A 27,620-nucleotide genomic window follows, 5' to 3' on the forward strand; every position below is an offset into this window, starting at 1 on the left:
GTTTGCCACCATGTAGGGAAAGGTAGTCTGAGAATGAGGTGTAAAAGCCAGAGAAGGGGGAAGAAAGTGGAAGTGGGCTACTTCTCAAAACCTCTTTGGGTCACTTGGATTTAGCTTTTTCTGAAATAAAATACATCCTAGGACTTTTAAGTTACATGAGCCAATCAACTCCTTTTCATTGCTTAAGATGCTTAAGATTAGTTTTTATTACTTGTAATCCAAAAATGGGTTTTGAGCACCTGATATATCTGAGGACATATGCTTGGGGTTCTTTGGTATTCAAAGATGAGCCAGACATGATCCTTGCACTCATGGAATCCTTCACTTAGCAGATAACATAAGATCAGAGAACAGATACTACCAAAAAGGATGTTCTTATCACCAACCTCATCTAGACATGAAGGACCACATTGAAGTGAGTGGGGAATGTCTATTGGTGAGAATTTGATGCATTGGAGTAATGAAGAATATTATTTTGACTTCAGAAAAGTATTGAGCAAGGGCTCAACTGTGGAAAGTGCAAGAAGCTCAAAGTATATCTTGAAGCCTCGTAGTAAGTCATCAGTGGTGATTGAAGGATAGCAGTTGGGTTAATAGGGAGATAGTTCAGATCAAATAAAACAAGGGGAAAAATGTATTCCAAAAAATTGTAGAAATTCTGATTAGAAGTCTGTGGAATTTGATTGGAAGGAGAAAAATAGTTTGAGGAGGGTAAGATGAGAGGAAAATTAGATTTTAGTGTTCAGTAGAATTGCATGGAAAGGTATTGGATATGTGGAGCTTATGAAAAGGCTAGTACAAATGTCCAGTTGAACCTCAGTGCAGAGCTGGGAAGGGCCAGATGGAAAAAGAAAGCTGGAGGTGGATGGAATACCAGCCTCTGGGAACATTCTTGCAGAGAGGTTCTGGCCATATTTGATCAAGAATCTTCCTTGTGGCATCATTTGAAAGCCATAGTTTTTATTTCATGCTAAACATTGTCAGAGGGAGCAGGGGCAGATTCATCCTGAAAGTGAGCCAACCTGCCTGGTATGCAAACTTGTAATGGCATTCCAGACCTCAGGACCTGGCAGACTCCCTTAGATCCTTACTCCTGTCTTCCCTGGTGTTACAATGTCAGGAGGGAGAGCCTCCTCTTTCTTGGTGTTTTTGTCCAGCAGAAAAGGACCAGGTCACAACTCCAGCCACCCATGCCCCAACCACACTGTTTCATGAAAGATATTCAGCTTGGCCTGCTGCTGAGAGATGTTATTTTTTTGGCTGTGCACTTGGTGCCATTCTGATCACACTTCACTCTTGCTCTCTCTCCTCCTCTCACCCAGTCCTGGAAAAAGGTGCCATCAGCACTTCCATGGCTAACTCTGGTCCAAGCCACCATCTTTATACACACCCATAAATACATGCACACATACACACAGGGGAAGGGAGGAAGAGAGAGAGAGAGAGAGAGAGAGAGAGGAGATTCTGTCTTGCTGATGTATCTCCCTGCCTCAAATTTTGTGTCTCTTTGGTGTGCACTGAAACAGAACAGATGGAACTAACCTGCACAGTCACAAGCTGGATTCTGCAAACCCTCATCTGAGAACCTCATGATTTTCTGCCTGACTCAAAATAAAATTTTAATTCTCTACCATGCTCCAAGGACTCTACCTGATTTGTTCCTTTATTTCCTCTTCAGCTTTCTCTGCTACCACTTTTCTCCATCCCTTTGAGTCACTGCTCTTGAGACTCAACCTGCTTCTATTTGCTGATCTTTCTCTTCTGGAGTCTGAAGTCTACTCTCTATTTTCAAATGTCCCCCTTCTATCTGACTCAGTCTCTCCTGCCTGATAGTCTTTCAGACCACCAGAAATGACTCATGTCACCATTTCTCAAGAATGATGAGTAAATATCAACGGTTTGCCAGTAGGCTTATTTTGCTTAGGTTGGAAATAAACTCAAATAGCTTGAAAAGGGTCGCAAGAGAAGGTTTGTTGCTTGGACCACATTATGACTTTGGTGGGTCCTAGGCACCATAGTCGCCCTTTCTTCATGAAAAGGTATTAAATATAATATGGCTGTACCAGTGTATAAGATAACACCACCTGATCTGAATCTGTTACTATACAGTCATTATTGCTGTAAAAATTTTGGTTCTAATTTTTAAAAAATATTTTTAGACCTCTGAAAAACTCCATGGCTCCTATTGGCTGTGCCTAGCATCTACATTATCCCAGAGTCCACTCCTCCTTCCCACTGCTCCTTGAACTCACAGTGCCCTTCCGCCCTTTTGGGTCACACTGTTCCTTTATCTGGAATGTCTGTCCCTCATCCTGCCCTATTCATCTGACAAATTCCTGCTCAGACTTAAGACCCAGCTCGAATGTCACTTTCTCTTGCCAGATTTTAGCGAACTGAAACGAAGGGTGCCCAGCTGTATCTCAGACAAACAAGTAATCATTTTAGCATAAGTAGGTTCCAAATATCACACATCCCAAATCTTGTGCAAGACATATTTCTACTAAGAAAAATATGCACGTTTGTCTGAAATTTGAATTGCCAGGCAACCCTGCTCTGTAGCTATCCTTGGCTCATTTTCTTTTCAGGTTTTCTCCCCACCTGTTGCCTGCCCAGGCGTTCCAGCACTTTCTATGCACCTGTCACCATATGTCCTGCACTCCAGTCTGCCTTCTCCTTCTCATTACCTTCATCTGCCAGAGGTGCCAGGCCGTGACCATGCATTAGTTGTCACATCTGAGTGAGTGGATGCTTTCCTTTTATTTCTTCAGCTATCTATTTTCAGGGATGACTTGGCAGCTCTTGCTTTTAATTTCATTCAGGATGTTGTGTGATGAGACAAAAGTGGAGATAACTAATGCGTGGGATTACAGTAACACTTCTGTTAACAAAGACAGTTCCAAGGAGACACTTGGGACTCAGACATCTCATTACCTGAAAAAAGAAAGCTGAGGCACATGACTGACACACCTGTGTCCCCTCCCTACCACTATGCTCTGAGAAGCAAAGGCAGTCAGTGGAAATCTTGGACTTGCCCCTCTATAATTACTGAGTTGGACCATAAACCAGTTGTAACTCCTGCAGGGCAGTGTGTGTGTGTGTGTGTGTGTGTGTGTGTGTGTGTGTGTGGAGAGAGAGAGAGAGAGAGAGAGAGAGAGAGAGAGAGAGAGAGAGAGAGAGAGGTCTTCTGTTTTTGAGAGTTAGGTTCATTAATTTCTGGTTTTCTGCTTTTACTTTGGGGGTGTATTGATTCTTCTAAAGTTTTTTCATTTGTTTTTATTTGGGGGTCACACCAGTGGTGGTCAGAAGACCTTCGTGAAGTGCCAGAGATAAACCCATGGCTCCTGCATGCAAAGCACAAACTCTAGTCTTTGAACCGTCTTTTCATCTCTATAACATTCTTAATTCTCATCACTGGTCACATAGAGCCAGTGTCAGCTGGGCCAAACCAGGTGAGACTGTTGGAAGTCAAGTTCAAATTCGTTTCCACCACCATTTTCAGCAGCAAAGAGCTGAGGGCAGCTCAGGTCCTTCTGAGCACTGCAGTGAGGGCAGTTTGACTCTCCCTGATGAGCCAGAGAGTTTATACTAGGTAGGATTTATAAAGAGCCTGGAGTAAGTGCCCGTTCCTACTGCTAAGAATTCCCCAGCTTTCAACACTTTCTCCCTTCATCCATTGAATGAAATTTTCCAAGCTGACCACTGGGAAAAAAAATCTTGCTTATGCTGAGCAAGAAACCACAATATCCAAATGACCAGTGTTGTATATGTGTATATGTGTGTGTGTGTGTCTGTCTGTCTGTCTGTGTGCATATATATTCTTTTTATGGGGTTACCCAATAGTTTACACCTCTTTACAGAACTCCTGCCCATCGCTGTGTCCCTATCCCCAGCTTACTGGTGCAGACAAATGGCCCAAGGTAACTTCATGGGCTCAACAGATGTTATGAGAACTAAAAGCAACCCCTGGTCCCCTCTACCCAGAGACTTTCACACCCTACAGCCCTCTGGGGCTGGCACAACATTTGTGAATCTAATTTAGGTGCCAAGATGTTCTGTATTTTTATGCGTTTTGTTTGGGTGCCATACCCAAACCAGTGACTCCATTGTGTCTCTGTGTGGACAGGGAGCATTGAGAAGTAGGGCATGTCAGATGCTGCATGGAAGCTGTCTGTTGGACACCCCACATTGGCAGTCACTCAGACAAGCCTTCAGAACACCCCAGTCTTGCTTGGGATTTAAAATGCATCACCCGCTCCTTTGTCTTAGCAGTCAGACCCACTGTGGCAGCTTTGTGTATGCCATCCAAGGACGAAGCATGTGTCCTCCCCCAACCAAGGGCAGTCACGATCTCGCTTCACAGTGTTGTTCTTGCCACAGGAACACACTAAGTTCAAGGCCACCATTTGCACAATTCCAGGGATTCTGCTACATTGCCACGGTGAACTGATATGCGCAACTGAGTTGTGCAAAGTGTTGGCTCCGTCCAAACGTCGGCCTACCTCGGAATGTGGCCAGGATGCTCCTTATTTGTTGGCACTATCCCATAAATCCTGCCCCAATGTCACCTCTAATTAAAACAGCCCTCCAGCTATTTCCATCAAGATATCCTGTTCATAGTCTTTATAAATGACGCATGTATCATCATTTGGATCGCTATACAGATTTACTTTGGGGGAGGGGATTTTTGTCTGGCCCCTTCAAAAAATAAAATATCAACTCCAATATCAAATTTCAAGAACTTAGCACAGGTACTTTTTTGTTTTGGATCCTTGGTGCCTCACACCAATCTGAAGTCACATATGTTTGCCATAAGCATCAATTGAATGAATATAATTCAATTCAACTCTCAGAATACCATAGCGAGTTTTTCTTTTCTTAAGGTAGGTAACTAGCTGCAGAGAGTTGATGAGCTAGGCTATTCACCAGCCTGAGTGATGGCAGAAGCTGGTTGGCTTTCCTGCCCTGGGTATGGTTGATAAAGTATGACAATGACAGCTTGGCCCAGTCATGGTCACAAGGCTTGTGAGAACATATAGAAACACAGAGAGCAATAGAAATGAGTTTTTATTTGTAAAAAGTTACAAAATGATATTGTACAAAAATAAAGTCTGTAGAGAACTTTGGTTGTATAACACAAACGACCAAGACAGATCAGAGAAGTCAGAACTTCCAAAGAAGTGCACTCCTTACTGGGTCGGATGGTAACCGCCATGTTAAAGAAAAATCACAAACTTTACCCTTTCAAGGATTGAGTGGAGTGATGTGCATCCTTGAAAACCTGCTGACGGTGTGCAGGTGGTACTGGGAAATAGCTGTTAACACCCATGGAATCCCACTCTCCCTATGGGAGCTGGGGGTCTAACTGAAGTCGACAAGGCAGACACAAACTACCAAATATGACAGGATTCTAAATCGGGTCATCCTGGAGTTGCATCCAAATTGTACCTCAGGAATGACCAGGCAGCCGGGTCACCATTGGGAGTAGCTGCTCCTCAGGAGATGGGAGAGAAAGGCCCTTTCCCTTTATTTTCAAGCTGTGTGAGAGAAGCAAAGAAGACAGAGAAGGGCAGAAGGAGGGTAAACTTGGATCTTTAAGGACGAGAGGAAGGGACAGCTGGTAATTGCTGCCTCTTGTTTACATTGCAAAAATAACATGATAAGGAAGACCAGTAGTATGTGGTCTAATTGCTCAATCTCAGCCACTAAGGTAGGGATTGATGATTTGCTTGATTAAACTCCCTTTTGTGAATTGGGTAACAAACTCTAGGACAGGCCCCACACATTGCAAATATGTTGACTGCCAGACAGATCCAGAAATGGAACCAGTGTGAGGTGGAGTTTCCCTTCTGTGCTTCCGCCCCTTAAGCATGCTCAGGACTAAGGGAGCACCTTCCGTGGGTGACTGACCACATGCTTTCCAACTGTCCTCTGAGCCACCTTCTTCCAAGGGGAAGGGTTGCATATAGAGGGGTCAGCAACTATTGCCCTTACGCAACAGCTAAGGGGCATTGAGGGCAGCCAGGTGTACCCCACTTCTGGAAGACAGCAGAGCAAGCCATGAGCAGGCTTCTCACCAAGGTGGTGGTGGCAAGACCCTTAAAAAAGTCAGGGCAGAGCCTGGCTACCCAACAGCACCTTGACTATTATGTCAACAGTTGTGTCCAGGACTTTAGCTAATGGAAATTTACCCTTTGATCTATACAGTTATGCATATCATAAATATATGGAGGGGAGTGTGGTCTCAAATATAAAAGAAAGCAAGCAGATGGTGATGGAACAAATGAATAAAGTCAAATGCCAATGGTCTCTGCATACAGCTCCTGAGAAGGGGGCCTGCCAGAAACCCTCCTCGGGCACATTTCTTTTGAGGGGGGTGCGAAATAACAACCTGAAAATAGGGAAGATGTTGAAATTTGGGAAGTTAACTAGGGCTTCTCTGGAAAAAAAAGGTAAAGTAAGTGATTTTTGCCTCATGAAAAACTTTTTAATACTTTGAAAAGTATGGACCCTTGTTCCCAATTGAAATTTCCTTTGTCATCTTTTTTTTGCATTTTGTGAACATAGACTTTGGCACCTTTGAAAAGAACTTCAATAAATAAGGGGGGGAAGAAAGAGAAACTCATTAGTGAATGGTAATAAATAACAATAACTTAAATCTCAATAAATATCTTCTCTATATTTCTGTATCTGAAACAGATGCATTGCATCGAGTAGCTTCTCTGGTCACTGGTGACCACGCATAGACGGAGCTGGGATGTGTGGACCATCTGTCTCTGTAACCCCACAGGCGGGCAGGGCCTTCTCCCACTTGCTCTCTTGCAAGGTTGTTGCCGAAACCACACCTGCATTCCTGTTTCCAGGGACAGCAAGGCTATACGTTCAGGATTGTTTTTAGTCAGGAGAACAGCCTTTCTGGTGCCTAGCCAACTTTTTGGTGCCTCCCCCACACACCATGTTCTAAATCAATCCCCAAACATTCACCAAAATGCTGATGGTGGTAAACCTCAGGTCTCCACTTTCCCATTCAAAGGTTACTATCTCTTGTGCCTTTGCTTAGCTCTTGGTTTGGTTTTTTCCCCCTCCTTTCCGGGGTATGTCTCCACTGAGTGACATTTTTTTAAAAAAAGGAAGAAAGATAAAGAAACCTTTGTTGCTTTCAGCAGTAAAAACATAATGACAAGGAAGAACACCAGGATGACTGATACCCTGGTGTTTCCAGACATGTGAAAACAAACCACAAGAGATACACTGGTTTGGTTTGAAGTTCATCCGCAACTGTGCCCGGGACTGGGCTGGTGGACCGCATCAGCTGAAACCATGGCAACACTCACGCAGGGACCCCAGCCCCGAGCTGCTGGTGACATCGGCTGCTGTCTGAGGAATACCTGCGGCTGTTTTCTCTCCTGTCCAGTTTTCTTTAGCTGGACCCCCCTCTACCAGGCTCCCATAATGGCTGCCTTCCTCCTCCTCTTCCTCCTCCTCCTCCTCCTCCTCCTCCTCCTCTTGTTTCTCCTCCTCCTCTGTCACCTTGGTCCTCATCTTCCGTTCTGGGCAAACATTTCCTGGGAACCTTGGTCCCTTTCTTTGCACTGTAGCCGGAATGCAATACACAGCGGTCTCTGGAGCCGGAGTCAGATACATCCACACCTTTTAGCGGAATGCTTTCTTAGAATATGGTAAACCAGGCTCTCATCTAAGAATGACAGGTCATCATCAAAGGCAGTAGGTCTGCAGCATGCCTGACCGACTTTGTCATTCGCCAGCCTTTTATTTTTGGATAAGTTTTTTAATATTTTGTCGTACATTGTCTCAGCTGCGTCACAGGAGCCACTGCAGTACCTGAAAATCAGTTCTTCCCTGGTTTCATAGCCCAAACCCAAGTCGGTGACATTTAAGTGTATGGCAGTTAAGACACAGCCTCGGTTTCTGCCCCTCTGGCCTCGCCGCCCTTTCCCTCGGGCATTCTCCGGGCCTGTGGGCTGCCGATTCCGCTCTCTTCGGGGAAGCACAGCCATTTGTTTATCTGGTGACCTTTTCAGTCTTTTAATGGTGGCTTGAATAAAATCCATGACATCATCAAACTGATCGGGATAATCCTCTGGCATATTGGCTGTGTAACAAAAAAACAGAAAGGGTCACAGGAGTCAATAACAATGATCATTTCATGTCAAGGTCAAAGGCAACCCAGCTGGGACCCTTGGGGACAGGAGCAAGCACAGTCAAGCTAGAGACTTCTGTCGTGGCCCCAGCACAGAAGCTGAGACTCATTTCTGGGGCTTCTTCACTCAGGAAAAATGCTCCCAGTGAAAGAACACTCACAAAGCGAGTGGCCCACCACTTCCTTACATAAAACCAAGCCTAAGAGGTATAACCTTTGGTTATTGGTTTTTGGGTCACACCCAGCAGTGCTCACGGCTTACTCATGGTCCTACACTCAGTGATCACTCTCATATAGAATACCAGGGATCAAACCCAGATAGGCCACATGCAAGGCAAGCGACCTACTTGCCTCACTATTTCTCCAGCCCTGTTGGGTGCAGTTTTTGTGGAAATCACTTTGCCACTTCACAATTTTGATTTTTTTTTTTTGAGGGAGGGAAGGGGTTTTGGGCCAAACCTGGATGTGCTCAGGCCTTTTTTCTAGCTCCACTGGTGGTGTTCAGGGAACTAGGAGCAATGCTGGGTATTGAACCAGGCTCAGCTGTGTGCAGGGGAGGCACTGTCATCTCTGTACTATCTACTTGGTCCCCACATGACCACTTTCAATAAGTCTATACAGAGGCTGTGGTGAACTGGCTGATCCTTGAGGGCATTTTAAAATCTAACTTAGAGTAGGTTCTGCGGGGTAAGTCTGAAAGAAAATATTCTGGAATGTTCACTGAAGGCACATCATTGAGCTTACCTGCAGGGAGACTGAAACATTTGCTCTGGGGAGGAGCCAAGAAAACTACATTTTTAATAAGCCATGGAGGAATTCTGAGCTGGGTGATTCACAAAACATATTTGAAAAAAAATATTTTAGGAGATGGAAAAGAATGATTTGGTGGTGGTGCTCTAGCAACATGGTCTAGCCAAAAGCATAAGCATGAACACTGTTATAAATCACATTACTTCAATAATGGAGTTAAATGTTTTAAAGATGAAAAAAAAAAAGAACAAGTTTGGATCAGGATATTTTCCACATTGCTACCAGTGCCCTAAAATCAACCCTACTCAATACCTCTGCAAAGCTGAGTGGGACAGAACCATTTTGATGGGAAAAAACAAGTTTATGAACTCAACTGCATTTTAGAATTTCCTTAAAAAACATAAAGAAATACTATATAGCTGCAGGAAATGATGTAATTCACAGCAACTTGGATAGAATTGGAAGATATGTTAAGTGAAGTAAGCCAGAAGAGGGGCAAACACGGGGTGATCCAACTTATCAGTGGTATGAAGAATAACTGGACGAGGGAATGCAAGGTGTTAAAGAGGGAATGTCTAGATCACTGTTGACCCCTGAATATAGAGAGGAGATAGGACAGAGAAGGAAAGAAATTGAGGAAGAAAGTAAGAAGATGCAGACTGGAAGAAATAGGGGGGCAGGCATCAATTGGATACATTGTGATAGTGAGGAGCGTATAACTCTATATTCAAACCACAGATTCAACAACACTGAAAACACGGGGTTCAAATTACAACCAAATTTAAAAAATGTGCCTGTCAAGGTGGAAGGCGTAGTGGGTGGGAGGGAACCTGGAAACACTGGTGAAGGGAAGTTGACCCTGGTGGTGGGATTAGTGCTAGAATATTGCATGTCTAAAAGCCAACACAATAAATTTATAAATCATGGTGGTTTAGTAAATTAATTAGAGGCTAAAAATAAGCCTATTTTTCACCCAGAGAATAATTTTCTACTTCCTTGGAACAACAGAACTTTAAAAAAGTACTATAGTAAGATGGCATTTGGATGTCATAGCAATAAATGGAATGAGCTGCAGGTAATAGAGCGATGTAGGTCCAGCATCTGTCACTGACCATCACAAGACTTCCCACAGCCTTTGGCTGCAAATAGGACAAAGACAAGAGATGTACAATTAGGCAGGTCATAAAGTTTGATATGTACAGCAAAAGCTGTATCAGAATAGAATCTCTTGGGCTTAGAGCCATATTTCAGCATTGGCTTTGATTGATCAAGTAAGAGCTAAGCTTCTCTCTGAGCAACCTGAAATATTTCTCAAGGAGGGAAGCACTTCAAACTCCTCTGCACTGGAGCCCATCCTTTTAGACTTTCCTTACTTATGTTCAGGTAATTTAATGTGATTCAAATTTACATGTTACTTCAGACCATGTGCACCCCCCCTCAAAAAAGTCCCAAATAAACAAACCAACTAAACAACAACTAGCAAGACAGAAGTTTTTCTGCTCAAACCATGTTAAAGCATAGGATTACACCGTGCCCCAACCACACTGGGGTGTTTTGTTGAGAACTGACAGTTAAATTATGTATCAGTTCTAGCATGCCAAACAAAGTCCAGCTGAGAGGACAACTGCTTGTATATACTAGAAAATTATAACGAAGAGTGCGAAGCATGTGGGATCAAGAACACACTGCTCATTGGGTACCTAAATTTGGCATTTAGGGTTCTTTTGCACAGAGACAGCTTCTACCTCATTCCAGCCTGTCCAACCCCAGCAGCACCTGGTACCTCGCATTCCAGCCACACTCTCCTTCAATCTGTCTGGCATCTAGTAGGCAGATGGATACCCACTTCCCTCCTCTGCTACAGACCATCCTGTGGCTTCCATTTCCCTCAGAGTAAAAGGCAACTGTACTGTCTCTGTAGGCATAATAATAATACTTAAAATGTATCAATCAAGGAGACAAGCTGGGGGCTAGGAAGAGAGCCTGGGGTCACTGGTGGTGGGACTAGAGCTGGATGGAACACTGTATGCCCAGAACTCTACTGTCAACAACTTTGTAAATCAGTGTCTAAATAAAAATTAAATTAAAACAAAACAAAACCAGAATTTAAAATAACAACCCCTTTAAATCACTTTGATTTAAAGAAATGGGCTTATTTTGAAAAATGAACGACATGCGCTATTTGTGACTTTTTTCAACATGAAAGAGGAAATTAGGTATGCCCAATTTCCACTAACCCTATTTATCTAGAAATCTGAACTTCTCAAGCAGACATAGTAAGGGTGATTCATCAAAATTCAAAAAAAGTCTTCAAATTCTAAAAAAAGACTCTTTGTTTTACAAATAACTCACAGGATAGGATGAGGGTTCTATTCAAGAATTCCTGAATAGATCATTAACTTATGAACCTGGGAACAGAGAAAGTAAAAAATCGATTAAGAATTAACTGAAGATTAATCAGAAAGAAGGATGAAACATTACTCCAATTTTAACCTGAACAGATGGGAGAACATTCAGGTTACAAAAGTTCAACTGATTAACGATTCTAGAGGCTCGTTGATTTATACATAATACATTACCTCATTTTACATGGCTAGAGTCATAATACAGATTTGAGTCAGCATTTATCTTGTGCTTATTTATTGCCCTATACTTTCAAAGTTCCCTATAAATATCTTTCCTCCTTTTAAAGACTTTATTTTAGTAAAGGGATCAGACTCAGGGACTCACACACATGAGACAAGAGCTCTACTATGACAGAACTACATCCCCAGGCCTTTTAAGATATTTTGATTACACTGCTTTGTCCAGTGGTTTGTTGGGTAAATAGAGAACACCAAGTTAAATGTGAATTTCAGGTAAAAAATATTACATCTGAGGGCCGGAGTGACAGCACAGCGGGTAGGGCGTTTGCCTTGCAGCCGACCTGGGTTCAATCCCCGGCATCCCATATGGTTCCCCAAGCATCGCCAGGAGTAATTCCTGAGTGCAGAGCCAGGAATAACCCCTGAGCATCGCTGGGTGTGACCCAAAAAGCAAAAAAAAAAAAATGTACATTTTTTTAGTATAACATGTAGCAGCCCTAAATACTGTGTGGGGCATACTAATGCTTATGGTAAGAGAGTTTAATCCCTTCTCCTTTTTTTCAATTCACTTAGGCTTCTAAGGGTAAAGCATCGAGCAGCAAGAATGCACCAAACACTTATTTTACGCTGGGGAGAAGAGCTCATTAATTTTGAGTGACAGGGCTTCCTGGTGCCCCAGAAGCAGTCGATAAATGTTTGATGTGCTAAACAGAAGAGTGTAGTTAACAAGAGCTTCTTTAGATGGGAAAATCTTCACGCTTTGCTGTTAATGTGCAAATATTTATGTAAGTCTAAAGTTTGCGAGATAGGTGCTTCTTACTGAGCTGAAAGAACACCCTTTCCCCACATTCTTCTCCTTATTGAGAAAAAAAGTAAATAATAAATATTTATGCTGAAAGTTTTATTGAATATGAGTTTGGAAACCAGAAAAAGGGAATATGATATATTCCAAACCACAGAGCAAATAGGCCCATCATTTGCAACTAAGACCAGGCCATTGGAGTTCATTCATAGAAATGCCTCAACTTAGCATCCCTAGGCATCTGGGGAGAGAGCATAAGAAGCCACAAGCCTTATTGGGTCCATCCTTAAAAATTCTAAAGGGGTCTGGAACCCTGCCCGGCCAAGTAAACTCCTGGGGAAGTAAGGAACCACAGTTCCTTCAGTCTTCCAGGAATCTGCCAAGCTAAGGGCAAAGAGGGGGGTTTGGGTTTGGGTTACTTCCCTAAACTAGGACTAAATAACTATCACTTTCTTCATCTCCTAGTGGACTGGGAGCAATATCAGTCATGAAAATGACCCTCATTAGTCTTCAGTTTGTAAGTAAAATGTTTCCATGCCACAAACAGCAGCAGTATTAAAAAAAAAAAAGAATTTATCTAACACTTGCTCATTTTCCCAGATGTACTTACAGGAGAGAGAGAGAGATTAGAAAACACGTCGGTCTAAAAGCGTGAGTTTTTGTAAGACCAAAATGCTTAAAGTTCTGTAAGTCATCGTCCAGTGTGCAACCAAATATTTTGGCATTATTCTATTTTAAATGTTTTAACTTTTATGTGTCTCTTGTATAAACAGTGTTCTTTAAACAAACAAGGCCTTGGACAGGGGCATGACTCTGGAACCAATTCTTCAATGCAGAGATAGGGTCTCCCTGGGTTATGGGAGGAAACAGTAATGTCACCAGCAGAACAAAGGTCTGGGCCAGTGACTATCTGTGGAATTAATGGGCTCTTTACAGGAGCAACACTAAGGCCTCAGAGTGCTCCCTGTAACAGAGTCAAACTAAAAAGATAGATAATTCGAAACCATTTTGGGTGAACCTGGCGTGTAATAGTCTTCCCAAGGTAGATTTGTCTTTGAAAAGTCACAGGCTAGCTGACTCTATTTTAATCAAAGGAGTCATTTTATACTTGTCCTAGGTTGTTCTCTTCCTCAGCCCAGCGCGGTTCAAGTTTAGGGCAGCCTCCAACCTGTCTTCACCCATGGGCAAAAGGCGGGCACAGAAGGTTGCTGACATAGTGGAGATAACCGTTTCTACAGGAAAGGAATGCGTTCTGAATATGGAGTGAAGGTCCCCGAGCCTCTCACGGTCTCAGCAGACAGGGGCATAGTTAGACCCTAGAACCCTCAGTACAAAACCTCAATGTCATCTTCCATGTGGGAGTTGACCTCTGAACTTGAGGGACCCCAGAGAGAAGGCATGCCCCAGTGTTTCTTGCTCAGAGGTAGACTGGGCCTCTATTACACTGCAAAGCACTTACTTCAGGGTGCTGGGAAGGCAAGATGGTGAAGTCCATGGGGCTGAGCTACTGCACACATGGTGAGAGGTATGCCTGGAAGCAGCACCCTGGTCTACTTAGTGCCCAGTCCTGGGTTTGAGGCTGGAGGTGCCAGGCAGCTCACGTGTGATGTGAACCTCCCCTGAGAGGCTGTCTGCAGGCAAGAGGCCAGTAGAACCACCCCCCACACCCCAGGTTGGGACCATTTCTTCTGGTTTTCATCATATACTTGTACCCCAGGCAAAGTACAAACGGACCTACCAAACTTATGTATGAAAAAAAGGCTTTGTCTGCATATATCACATGTATTCTATAACCACACATATGTACTCCATGCCTTCATGCTTAGGGCCCAGGGATGTGGCTCAGTGGTAGCACACATGACTTACTGTGTGAGGGTTGGGTTTGATCCCTGGGTTCTTGAGCACTCAACAACAAGAATAAAAGATCATCCTAAAAGTGATACAACCTTTCAAGAAAATTCTCAATGAGTGAGGTAGTAATATTATTTTCTTTCACTAGTGTTAAAATATTTTGAGAACTCCAGGATCATGGTGGGTGAATATATAATACAATAGGTAAGGCCCTTGCCTTGCATAGAGCAGACTGAGTTTAATTACTGGCAGCCCATAGGATCCCCCTAGCCCTGCCAGGAATGATCCCCGAGCACAGAGCCAGGAGGTCAGGAGTAAGCCCTGAGCACCACCAAATTATGACCCCAAAAAGGACAATCCCAAAATGAAGTATTCAGAATTCCTCATATTACAGAATTTGATTATTCTACATTTAAAATAGCAGCTTCCTTGATGCACTTTTAAAAAGCCATCAACACAAAGGTGGCATGGATTCCTAAGTTCACATATTAAATGTGACATTCCTGTTTAAACATGTTAAACATCCTTCAAAATTCATTAGATCATAAATAATCTCCACTGATGGGGAAACTGAGACTCAGAGAAGCCAAACATTTGTCCCAAACCACATGGCTAGTCAATTTAGATTTGGTGGTTTTTGTTTCAAAGCTAAGTATTTTCTAGTGCTTCCTGTTGCCTGTTGTTTGTTTTTTTTCTGGGGGGGGGGGGTAGGTTGGATTATTCCTGGGACAAGGTGGGGGCAGTGCTTTGACTGGGAGACAAAAGCAGCATTCAAGGCAAGTGCCTTAACCACTGTTCTACCTTACCCACCCCACCTATTTGTTTTAAAGATTTCAGGGGCTGACGATGGTAAAGCAGGCAGGGCACTTGCCTTGCACAGTGAGACTCAGCTTCAGTACTCAGCACCCCAATGGTCTCTAGATCCCCATGGGGGTGGGGGGGCTGAAGCACAGAGCCAGGAGTAATCCCTGAGCTTTCACTAGGTGAGGCTCAAAAACCACCCCCACCAAAAGAACAAACAGACAAACAATCTCCCCCCCCCCCCCCCCCCCACAAAAACACACCCAAGAACGAATGGAAATTCTACCAACAGGGGCCGGGTAGATGGCTCAACATTCTGAAGAACATAATTTGTGTGAAGGCTCAATCTCAGCACGGAAAGGTGTGGCCAGAACACCAAGACAACTTTTTCCCAAGTCTGAAGGCAAGTGGTGCTTTCCTGGGTGACTAGTGTGAAGCCTCGGTTTCACCCGAACACACTTCAAGCTCAGGGCTTGAAGTGGGAAAGGAACTTTCTGTTGGAAAAGGTCAGCATCAACAGAGGCTCAGCGCCTGATTCTAAAATTAAGCTGCTAGCAGCTCGAGAATGCTGAGAATACAGTGAATTTCTGCCCCCAGGGAAAAGCCCCGCGTGCTGGGGCTCCTCTCCCAGGCCCTGGTGTGCACCTCAACTCTGAGGCAGAGCTGGCGACGTCCCAGGTCACACCGGAAAACCAGCCGCCAAGGGCGGTGGTGGATTCCGCCCAGAGGCCTCATCCCCGGAAGCACCGCGACCTGCTCTGGCGCCCGCGATGGGCTCTTGCAGCAGAACTGGCGAGGGCACAGCCTGGGATTCCAACCTGGCTCAGTCCCCGACCAGCCTCACGACCTTGGGCGAGTCTGTTAAACCACTTCAGGTCAAGCAGACCCTTCCTCTGGGGTCCCCCACAACTCTAAACCCTAAACACCCTGCAGTCTGTGTCTAGGTGGGTAAAACACTCCCTTTCTGTCACCTCCGTCACAGAAGCCGGCCTCCCGTGCATACCTCGGCATCATTCTGCTGTGCCAGCACGGTCCCCCCACACAGGAGATATTTTGGGTTCTAACAGTTCTTAGCCTCTTCAGTTTACCTTTTGGCTCAACATTTTGGCTAGACATGAAGTAACCACTACTAAGCCTGCATCTCTCTGCTTCCTCTGCTTCTTTCTGGAAAGGTGGAAAGGTGTATAGAAGGTGCCCTGTACCTGGGTCTCAGAGCACCCTGGCCCAGCGTCCTCATCTCCACCCATAAAGGAAGACTGGAGCCAGAGGCCTCTGGGAAGGCAGAGTCAAGTCTCAGTCTCCACCACCCAGCTTCAAACATGGAACTTGCCTTTTGCTTCAAATCTCTACTTTCCCTCCCTGCTTTTTCGAGCACAGTTAGGTCCCACCCAGCCTGACTCTAAGGAGCCACCCACACCCCTTGTAGCTGCAACCAAAGGGATCTGTGTGGGGTCTCTGCTGGCCTTGAATACCATTGACCATGTTCTTAACTGTCCTTCAGAGAATGTGCACTGCCAGATTCTGAGAACATTCTAGTTCTCTGAACAATGTGTCAGTTTGCCATCTTCTACCATATCTAGGTATGGATTTTGTCACTTATTTGAATGAATGAACCAGAAGATGAAATCCCATGGTGAGTAAGCCCCTTGGCATGCTGATGTTTCTCATATGAGGCAGTGACTATGCTAGTTTTCTTCTTCGGGGTGGAGGTTTTACCTTACGTTAGTATGACCATCCTGGTCACAGGCTACGTTAGGGTTAACTTCAAAGGGGGGATGGGAGGCACAGCCTCTATTTTCCTGAGAATAATAACCAGCTAAGTCAATTTGCTAAGTCACTGTGGCCACTGCCAGAGCTACCAGAACGTTCTCATGACCAGTGGTTTGTTGACAGTAAGGCATGACATGGGTTTATTTAAAAAGTATTTGCGTTGTGAAAACACCAGTGTTTTGTTGTTTAAAAAAAAAAGAATTTCTGGATCCTCTCAACGCAGAAGAAAAAGACCAGCCTTTGTAAACTTCTTCAAAATACATAAGAAGAGAGAGAAAAAAGGAGACATGGGTCTACTTTTAAAAGCAACCCTGCCCAATGGAATAGTTTTGTTTGTTTGTTTTGTTTCTGGCCCACATTCAGCTGTGATCAGGGCTTACTCATAGTTCTGTGTTCTGGGATCACTCCATGCAGGACTTGGGGGACTCTATGTGGTGCTGGGAATTGAATCTGGGTCAACTGAATGCAAGTGCCTTACCCTCCCATGCTATTTCTCTGCCTCCCAAAACAATTGTACTAACCATTTTTATCTACTCTGGCCAACATGGCACAACTTATCATACTTTTCCTTCAGTTTTTATCCCACAACTTCACTAAGAAAAAAAACGGGTTCTTTCCTACATGTCATGGAAATAATTCCAATGTAACTAATAGACAAAACCCTCCCTTTAGAGAGAGAGGGAGGTGGGTTCTCCCTGCTGTTTCTCTCTTTCTGATGGCCTTGCACTGATTTCTACCTATGTGGTCTATACTTTCATTATAGTTGTGTTAATAATTTGACTGCAATAAAACCTGGCACCCCTTGGGGAAGGAGGTGAATTCTCTTGCTTTTAAGCCAGGCAAACAGTCAGTAGGGTGTCCATTTGTTAGCTAATCCATGACCACCTGGAGTGAGCTAAAAGCATTTCACACACAGCAATCAACACTGTGCTCAGGAGTACCCTATCTTCTGTGCTACCCTCATAGAAATCTTCACAGAGAAAGGTGAGAAAGTTACTCAATCAAATTCAGTGCACAAAAAGCCACTATTAGAGGCAGGTGGTTTTCCAGGGGAAATCCCAAAGCTAGATGCAAAAAAGTCTTTTTCTTTCACTTTCTTCCAAGTCACTGCCCACAGCCCCAGAGATCTCTGAATTTCCGTGAGATTCTTCATCCAATCTTTTCCAGGTGCAGTGGCTAAAAGACAGCCTGAATTCTAGAGGGGCTGAGCAAGAAGGAGTGACTAAGGCGAGGTGAAGGGAAATGACAGCAGGTGAATGAAAAGTCTTCTCTGTCATTTGAGCTTTTGTGCTTCTTGCAGAGAGAGAAAGGAGAGGCTATCCCCAATGTGAATGGATTTTCTGGAAACCCAGAATCTCCAGGTAATCAGATATAAGCATCATTCAAAAGGACCACATTCATAAAACCCACTCAGGCCTTTTCTTCTTAGGAGGAGTGTCTTGGGATGGCCAAAGTGAACATGTGGTAACAAGACAGTTGGACTCAGCTACCCTGCGTTCAGACATATTTGGAATAGATTTATGAGCCCAAATTTTCCATTTAAATGGGGCAAGTGGAGCCTGAGGCTGCACAAGGATTGAGATGCTTGCCTTGTCAGTGACTGGGCCCAGAGCGTTACTGGGAGCAACTCCTATGGACAGAGCTAAGAGCAGTCCCCCAGGACATTTGTCTGTGACCTCTCCTCAAATTTAAAACATGAAATATAACGGAGAAAGTCCATTTATATATAATGGAAGAAAGGTTTTCAGCACTGTGTCTTGAAGGTGTCTAACAAAAGGTGCATAAAAGAAGGCAGATGCTTGGCATGTTTGTACTAAGGCTATGACAGTACAGGAGGCAAGAGCTGGGAGATCGGTTTTAAGTTGGCTCTGGACAAATCAATCCCAAGAAGGATGTAGAAAAGTTTTCTTATTAGACAAGCATATTTCACAGAGGGGAGGCCTTGGAGCCTCTGTCTACAACCTATGGGCAGAAAAAGCAAGACTAGCCTGGAAAGTTCTGCTCCCTCTTCTGTGTTCTTGAAAAAGCCCAGAATTAACCATGGAAAAAGCATCTGGTTTTATAGCACATGTGCTATCATTTTCTAGCCCCTTTGCTATGCAGTTCAATATCTTCATACAGAGACACACAGCCCTCAGAATCTCATGCACCCCTTGAGGCCAAGGTGTGATTTTAAGAGAATAAAATCTCAGCTTCATGTGTGAGCTGGGAGGGAACACTTCTGCTCCCAGTCCTCCTCCCCCAGGCGCCTGTTCTCAGTTGCCCTTCTGCTTGGTGGGGAGATGTGTAAGCCTCATCTGCTCATGTAAGGGGATAAACACCTGTAGGTGCCATATGAGACCGCCAGGCACGCCTGTTCCCTGGGACAAATGGATACGGGTGACTCCTGACCTGAGGACACATTATAAGGAACTTAATGTTCCAAGGATGTTTACCTGACTCTAGCTGTGTGGAAATAACCACAAATCCAAACTGAAGGCAGTCTGCAAAAGAGACTGTGCTGGGCAAAAATCCTAGCACCAAGGAGAAATACAGATTTGGGTCTGTTGTAGGAGAATAAAGAGATAGCAGTGAAATTCAATTTGCGATCCTTGATTAAGGACAAACCTAGAGAGTGAAAAATTGTGATTGCGACAGCAGGCAACATTGAATTTAAACTAGCAATAGGATCAGAGTTAAATTTAAGCTTACTGTTAAATTTCCTGTAATTGATCATTGAATTGTGTTTCTAGGGTTCTTAGAAGATATATGTAAAGATACATATTTGATGTTAGGTTTTCCATTAATTATCAAATGGTTCTGAAAAAAATATGAGGTCAAGTGCTAAGGTCAGTCTTGGTTAAGGGTATGTGGGTGTTCACTCTTCTATATACACTTACTGAGGGGAAGTTTTATATGACTATATCATGATATATTGAAGTGGGTGATTCCAAATTTCTTTATGATCAGACACTTAAGGCAAGACTTGAAGCTTTATCTTTATCTGGCTATCTCTCCATACGTTCGTCTGTCTGTCCGTCAATCCATCCATCCATCCATCCATCCATCCATCCATCCATCCATCCATCCTTCCATCCATCCATCTTTCCATCCATCTACCCACCCATCCAATTAATAGTAGAAGTGTGTGGCTGTCTAGAAAGTTAACACTTTCTGAATTGAAAATGAAGTTAAATCTCTTCTGATAAAAATTTATTTGGGCTGATCAATTTGGATAATTTGCAGCTCCAACATTTTACCAAAATATATCTGAAACACATACAGAACTCCTTGAATATGCTGAAAATGGTATTTGGTACAACTTAAATTATGTGAAAAAATTTTAGATGTCACCTTGGAAACAGGCAGCAGTTTTTTTTTGTGTGTGTGTGTATGCACATACACATATGTTCAAGAGAAAAAGAGTTTGAAGGTTTTTGAAACCAAGGTTTTCTATTTTAATGATCTTATTAGAGTTATATAAAGCTGTTTTCATCTATTGTGCTTACTCATGGTTGTTTCTCAATGACACTTCAACACTATCTGTGCAAACCGACTCCTATTCCAGTGAGTGCTGGGGCACTTGGGTAGTCACCCCAAGTTTCCCATATGAAATCACCCCTTTCTTACAAATAAGAACCTTCCAGAAATCCTCCCCAGGGGATGGAGAGATAGCATAGTGGATGGGGGGACTTGCCTTGCACACAGTCTATTAGGGTTCAATTCCCAGCATCCTATATGGTCCCAAAAGTATTGCCAAAAGTAATTTCTGAGTACCAGGAGTAAAACCAGAAGACCTCCTCAGTATGGTTCATCTATCAAACATTATGGTTCATCTATCAAACATTCTAGAGACATTGTTTTGCCTCAGAGTTAGAGAGTCTTATATAATTAAAAATAAAAAGCATCAATATTAGAGGAGTATTTAGAATAATCCACCTTTGTTTGTTTTCTTTGGTTTGGAGCCATACTCTGACTGTGTACTCAGGGGATCATGGGGTTCAAGGGATTGAATCTGGTTGACTACGTACAAGGCAAGTGCTTTACCCACCGTAATTTCACTCCAATCACCAAGAAATCCATGTTTATTTCCTTAAAATGTCCTTATCTGAACTTGGAGTACTGATTAATATGAGGAATGTAGGCCCACTGCAGCCCAAATGAAAATCAAAGAAATGATCTAAAGAAAACTTAACACTCCCTGCTTCTTTCTATGAGCCTGCTCCTTTGATTTTCCTGGAAATCTGTGTTTCAGAGTTAGTGGATATATTTTTAGCAAGCCAATGTTTGCACTTTCTTAATCTTCTAATATGGGAGTGCAGTCTGCCTTAAGTCAAACAATTTTGACTTTAGGACTAGACGTCTGAGATTGGAATTCTGGCTTCACCACTTACTAGATTTGTGGACTTGAATAACAGTCTCATTTCATCTGTAAAGTGGGAATAATAATATATCCGTTTGTCTGGTAGAGCTCAAACCTACTTGTTTTTAGGACACAAAAAAACTTATTTTCTTAATAATAAATTAACCATGTGGATAGCTAAGAGGTGTTATGGCTCTAAGTTTAGTAGTTTTTATTTGTAGCTATTGACTTACTTGAGAACTATGACGCTTTTTAAAAAATAAGGGCATAATTCATCAAAATAAATAATATGCCTTTGTTATAGAGCCCATCCATGAGCAGTCAGGGCATCTGAGTAACTGTTGTGGCAAAAATAATTTACATCAACATCCTTCTCATTGCCACCTGCTTGCTTGAACGTCCCTACTGCCATTCAAAAGAAAGCAATCATCGCATTTTCCTGGAGTCTGTAGCATTTCATAAGTTGGCTATCACCTGCTGAGATACCCTTCCTTTCTATCACTTCCTGTCACCTGTCCCCACTGCTGACAGAACCCCCTCCTTGTGTATACCACCTGCTCCTTCTCCATGTCATGGCCACAAATTTGCCCATGCTTCTCTCTAGTCTATAATGTGCCTCTCTCCCTTCACTTTACTTACTAATATCCATCTTTCAAATTCCAGCTCAAATCCTCTTTCTTCCCTGAATCTTCTCCTTCTTTGATATCCAAATCCCAGTGACCTCATTGCCAGCAGTTCTTACCATGACCACAGCTCATGTAAGCCCCTTCCTAGACATAGCTCGCTGTCTGACTAATATTCCATCCTCCCACCCACCTGCCTAGTCAGAATTTACAGCTAGAGTTCATCTATGAGAGTTAACAATTTTGCCATTTTTGATGCCTAGTTTATGAAAGATATTGATATTTGTTTCTGGATTGAGCCTAGTGATTAAAAATAAGTGTTAATTGAATGAAGGTTATATGGACCATGAAATGCTGAATAAATAGAGTTATCTCAAAAGTTCCAACTATCTCTTATTTTATTTAAAATTTTGTTGTTGTTGTTTTGGAACCACATCCGGCAATGCTAAGGTATATGCTAATCCCAGCACACTGCTCAGAGACCATGCCTGCTATTTCTAGGAGGTGAGGGAACGTTATGGCCTGGGGGATTGAACCCTAGAATTTCCACAGGAAAGCATGCACCACTGCTCTTTGAGCCTTCTCTTTACTCAATAGCATTTATTCTTCTATTAATGAAATTAGAATCTTTTTAGCATAATTCTTGGGCTTATGGACTATTGAATCCTGAAGTCCTAGGACTGGCTAATTCAAATTAAGTTTGAAATAGGTTTCCAGTCTGGGGCCAAATACAAGGTTAGTCTCAGATCTCAAGTGAAAATCAGTGCCTTTCCAAAGGCGGGAAACAATGTCTTAAACAATGTCTTGATTCTTAGAGCCTGGTTCCAAGTGGTAGATCCCCTTTCTGACTCCAGTAGCTATTTTATTACATAATTGCTCATTTTTACAGTTCTTAAAGCAAATAAGAAGCAATGGGTAATAGCCTTTACTTATTCCAAATTCTCTATCTTATCACATTAGATAAAAAAGTATAACATTTAACCAGCTTGTCAATTCGAAGCTTCCTTGGTCATATAACAAGGGGCTGAAAGTGTACTAAAGTTTAGTAAAAGTTTAATTGTCTGGGTTTAGGAAACATCTAAAGAGCTATTTTTTCTTGATTTAAATGTCCTAAAATTAAATATTTATTTGGGTTGGCTTATTTCTTATGTCTTCTTCTTACGGTTTAGGTAACATGGTTGCAATAGTGTTAACATGTAAGGTTTTGATATATGAAGTTACTGTACCTTCATCACCACTAAAGTACTCCAGACCCTCCACCTCTTCCTTCTGTCACTTCTAATCTGCTTCTTTGTCCGCTTCTCCCGTTCCTTCCACACCACTATCTGGTAATTTCAGTTTTGCAATCCAAAGCCAAGGGCTTATCATATTTGCCATCATTAAAACACAAACATGATGCTCCAATACAGGTAGGTTCCAATTCTCAACTCCCTTATCAAGAGTCTTCCCCACCTTGAGACTGGTGGGAGGGGAATTCCTTGGCGGGGGTGGGAGGGTGGGTTACTCAGAAAATGGTAAAGGAAAGGGCTAGTAAGCCTATGAAGAGCCAGGGGTACAAGGGGGACCAGTATCCCAGGCAAGGCTGAGCTACCTCCTCTTTGTGAGGACCGAAATATCTTCAGTGAGGGGCTGCATGTCTTTTACCCTCCATGTGCTATCTGCTGGAAATGCCACCAATTAAAAACAACGTCTTGGCAGAGGCTGAAGCAAGAGGAGAAAACATAATTATTGGGTGGGTGCAGAAGATCTACCTTTGGAGTATTTGAAGAATATTATAACTTTTTATTATTGATGCTATTCTCTCTATTACACAGTAGGTAGTAGATTAATCTGCTGAGGTTTAAGAGATGTTAAGTAACAGCTGCTTAAGCACCAAGGATGGGATCCAAACCATGGTCTGATCTGGCTCTGGGAACTTGAGCTTTGCTAGTGCAAACTCTGATTTCATGCTCTGTTCCCTCCTTCTGCAGATTAGGGGACCTGGCACCCTGCACAGGGACTCTGGCTTCAAAATGTGAATTCTGATCCAGTGATACGGCTTACATAGATTTTTGTGGGCTAGTTTGGGAATCCAGTAACTTCACTTATAAGATAGTTTCTATAGATTTGTGACTTAGCACTGACCTCATTATATTACATAAGCTTTGGGGTTATCTGTGATTATGGTATATCCCATGAAGTTAATTAGGTATATCACAGATTTCCTAGCACCTAAGACAATCCCTGGCATCTACACATATTAACTATTTGTTGAATGAAGCTGTACTTTTACATCATATTTTTTTATTTTTATTTTTGATCCCACCCAATATTGCTCAGGAACAACTGCTAGTGTGTTGCTCAAGAGCTACTCCCAGCATTGCATAGGGGACCTGTGATGCTGGGAATCAAACCCTGGCCTCCCCCATGCGAGAGCATGTACACTAACCCTTTGAACTATGCCCCGACCCTAGATTACTGATTTTTCACATTCGATGCTTCTTCCTGCAAATCACATTCAGAGTTATGACACATAGCTGAGGTTAAACTATGAGTAAAACTAATTAACCTTTACAATTCAGACAGCTTTGTGCAACACTGTTTTAGTCTAGTTCAAGATCTTCCTCTAACCACCTAGATAGCAAAATCAAGGCTCTGCATTTCACTGGGCTGTGGAAACTGTGATCCCAGCAACTCTGTCACTTTGGACAAGCTACTGTGACCCTTTACGTCTAAGGACCAGCCAGGATTTCCTTGCAGCTTTAAATGCTATGATAGCTGTTAAGTTTTACCATCTAGAGTCCTTATCCCCACTCATTGCCTTTTGAAAGCTATATTGGCAAAAAGCAAAATGAAAGAGTAGAAATCACTACAGGGGAAAGTCGTGGAGGACCCCAGAGGAAAACAAGTTGTTTGAGTTAAATAGGTTAAATGTTGCTGCAGGAGGCAGTCATGCCCACTTCCTGGAGAGTGGACCACAAGGCATGCAAGTGAGCAAGTTATGGATGCTCTTTGGGTTGATCATACTGTGAGAATGCTAGCATCAGAATGGTGGCTCTTTCTTTTACACAGGGACCAACAGAAAACAAACTCTTTAGGGTGGGTGTGCAGATAGGGTGAGTTCAATTCCCTGCTTAACATTGTGGAATGATTGCTTCGTGGTGTGGAAGAGCTTGATCACTGAGTTGTAAGCATCCCCAGGGAAGAAGGACTGGAATTTATGGTACTTTCTGTCTTCAAATAAATGAATGCCTTAATGTTTTGCTACCAGGTGCACAAAGCAGAATATAAATGTCAGCCCTATGACACGGGCATGTTGACACTGGTTGAGTGTTCAAAGTCTGCACACTGTCATTCTTCTGCTTTCCCTGCACTGACAGCTTGCTACTGAAATGAAAATACCTGGAAGGAAGTCAATTTGGCTTAGAAGGCAGCTCAGTTTCTTGCTTGGAACATTTCTCTTTCAACTTTCTACTAGGATCGATGGAGTTAAGTGTGATCTGCTGGTTCACATGTAAACAGTATAGTCAGAAGATTGTCCAACATAACTGAGCATCAGCTTTTGAAAAGGGCATCGACCCTTTCCCTTACATCATAACCTTGCCTGCACAATATTAAGTATTGCTGCTACTTTGTTTGCTTTGTGACTAGTTGTGCTTTAGATGAAGCACAGTCTTAGGGAGTTATTTTGTCAAAGGCAATTCAGCTCCTGACTGTACAATTAGACTCATCTGGGGAAATAAGCATCCAGATACTCAGCTATGCGCCAAAGCAACTAAATCAGAATCTCTAGTTAACACACAGTTAACTAGAGGGTGCCATTCAGCATCAGGGTTCTTTCAAGTTCTCCAGGTAATAATTCCAGTGAACAGGAATTTATTCTCAGGAGTCTCTTTCCAAAGAACTCTCCAAAGAATTTAAGGCAGAGAATTAAGGCTAGGTGGCAAATCTAATGGCCCATAGGTATTTTAGAGCAGAAAGGCCTCTCTTAATAATATAGTTGCAACTGTTCATTAAATTTTAAAGTAAGTAAGTCCAAACTCAGAGTTAGTAGAAAGCAAAGGCAGAAAATAGGTACTAACATTTAAATAAGCCTAGGGAGACAGGATGCAGGATACCAATGAAATCTCTAGGAGTGCATCTGGTTTGTCATAAGGCACAGGTACTTTTTCTCTCCTGATGTCCTGGTCAGAGGTCAGAATATTCTCTATCACTGTGGTTCTGTCTCTCTGGCCTAGACTGTTTGAACCAATAAAAAACTACTTACAATGGCACCGCGCACTAACCGATTGCGCCACTGGAGCCAACATGGCCGACCCGAGTTCGATTCCTCCGCCCCTCTCGGAGAACCCGGCAAGCTACCGAGAGAATCTTGCCCGCACGGCAGAGCCTGGCAAGCTCCCCGTGACGTATTCGATATGCCAGACACAGTAACAACAAAGTCTCCAATGGAGACGTTACTGGGCCCACTCGAGCAAATCGATGATCAACGGGAGGGCCTTTTTATTTTATTTATTATTACAATGGGCTGGAGCGATAGCACAGCGGGTAAGGCGTTCGCCTTACAAGCGGCCAACATGGCCGACCCGAGTTCGATTCCTCTGCCCCTCTCGGAGAGCCCGGCAAGCTACCGAGAGTATTCGATATGCCAGACACAGTAACAACAAAGTCTCCAATGGAGACGTTACTGGGCCCGCTCGAGCAAATCGACGATCAACGGGAGGGCCTTTACCTTTTTACCTTTTACCTTACAATGGCACCAAAAAAATATTAAAAGTTCCATCTAGAAAAATTTACACAGAATATGAATGGAAATTCATGGTTGATACTAAGGTTTTTAAAAATAGGTTTATAAAATTATTTGACAGAAACTCTTGGGAGAGTTGCTCTAATTTTAAGAGGTCAATTTTGTTCTCTTTCCAACCCCAAGTCTGTCTGTCTGTCTTTCTCTTCCTTTATGGAATCACAATTTTCCTCTCTCAGAGTGTCTGGAAGAAGATGCCTTTACTACAATGAAGCATAAAATAAGCCCAACCCATTTCCTGAGCTGTTCGTTTTTTCAGTTCACGCCTATAAAGTGCAGGGGCCTCTCAACTTAAGGCTGACCTGGAGGGTGGTGCTTCCACTGTACATATGGCCAGAGTACATTTCAAGTGCAAAATAACTAGCATAGCCATGAGGTATTGTGGGGGGGGGGGTGAGGGGGGTGGCGCTGGGGTGAGAGGGGATCCTGAATGATAGCCTGGCTACAGTTCACTGTTGCCTTATTGTGTCAAAATCCCTATTGCTCTTTTATACCTGCCCAGCCACCTCTGATACATGATGCTACATACCTTTCTTTATGCACAGACCAAATTCTGAAGACCAGCGAGTAAGTTCTATCAGGGGACATGCCCTAATAAGCTTGCTATCTAAAACATCTTTCATACAGAGAATCAAGGCTGGAGCAATAGCACAGCGGGTAGGGCATTCGCCTTGCACGTGGCCAACCGGGGTTCCATTTCTACCGAGAGTATTTCGCCTGCAGGGCAAAGCCTGGCAAGCTACCCATGACATATTCGATATTCCAAAAACAGTAACAACAAGTTTTTGGCATATTTGATATGCAAAAAATAGTAACAACAAGTCTCACAATTTTTTTGTGAGATGTTATTGGTGCCCGCTCAAGCAAATTGATGAACAACGGGAGGACAGTGCTACAGTGCAGTGCTATTGATAATAGTAATTATTATTTTGGTTTTCTGGCCAAAAGAGAAAAAATATTGGCTGTGCTTCCTCCTGGTTCTGCACTCAGGGATCATTTATGGTGTTTATCAGGAGACATAGGTGGTGCCAGGAATCAAACTGGGCTCAGTGTATGCAAGGCAAGTTCTTTAACTCCTGTGGCTTCAGTCCCAGGTTTATTTTCTAATGTGACCCAGCTTGCCTTTTCTTTAGAGCTAGCATTGTCATGTGCACA

At 43.0% G+C, this 27,620-nt stretch overlaps 1 protein-coding gene across 3 annotated transcripts in view; it reads right to left on the minus strand.

Annotated features, from left to right (window-relative positions):
• Nucleotides 1-5,047: 5,047 nt before the first annotated feature.
• Nucleotides 5,048-27,620, minus strand: part of GDNF (glial cell derived neurotrophic factor) — a 28,126-nt gene continuing 5,553 nt past the window's right edge. For all 3 annotated transcript variants that reach the window (XM_056112177.1, XM_056112176.1, XM_056112178.1), the window contains exon 3: nt 5,048-8,110. In XM_056112177.1, the coding sequence (XP_055968152.1) occupies nt 7,632-8,110 (479 nt within the window). In that variant the 3' untranslated portion in view covers nt 5,048-7,631. The remainder of the gene's footprint in view (nt 8,111-27,620) is intronic.

Source organism: Sorex fumeus, unplaced genomic scaffold (genome assembly GCF_029834395.1).
Source record: "Sorex fumeus unplaced genomic scaffold, SorFum_2.1 ptg000015l, whole genome shotgun sequence".
NCBI classification, from domain to species: Eukaryota; Metazoa; Chordata; class Mammalia; order Eulipotyphla; family Soricidae; genus Sorex; species Sorex fumeus.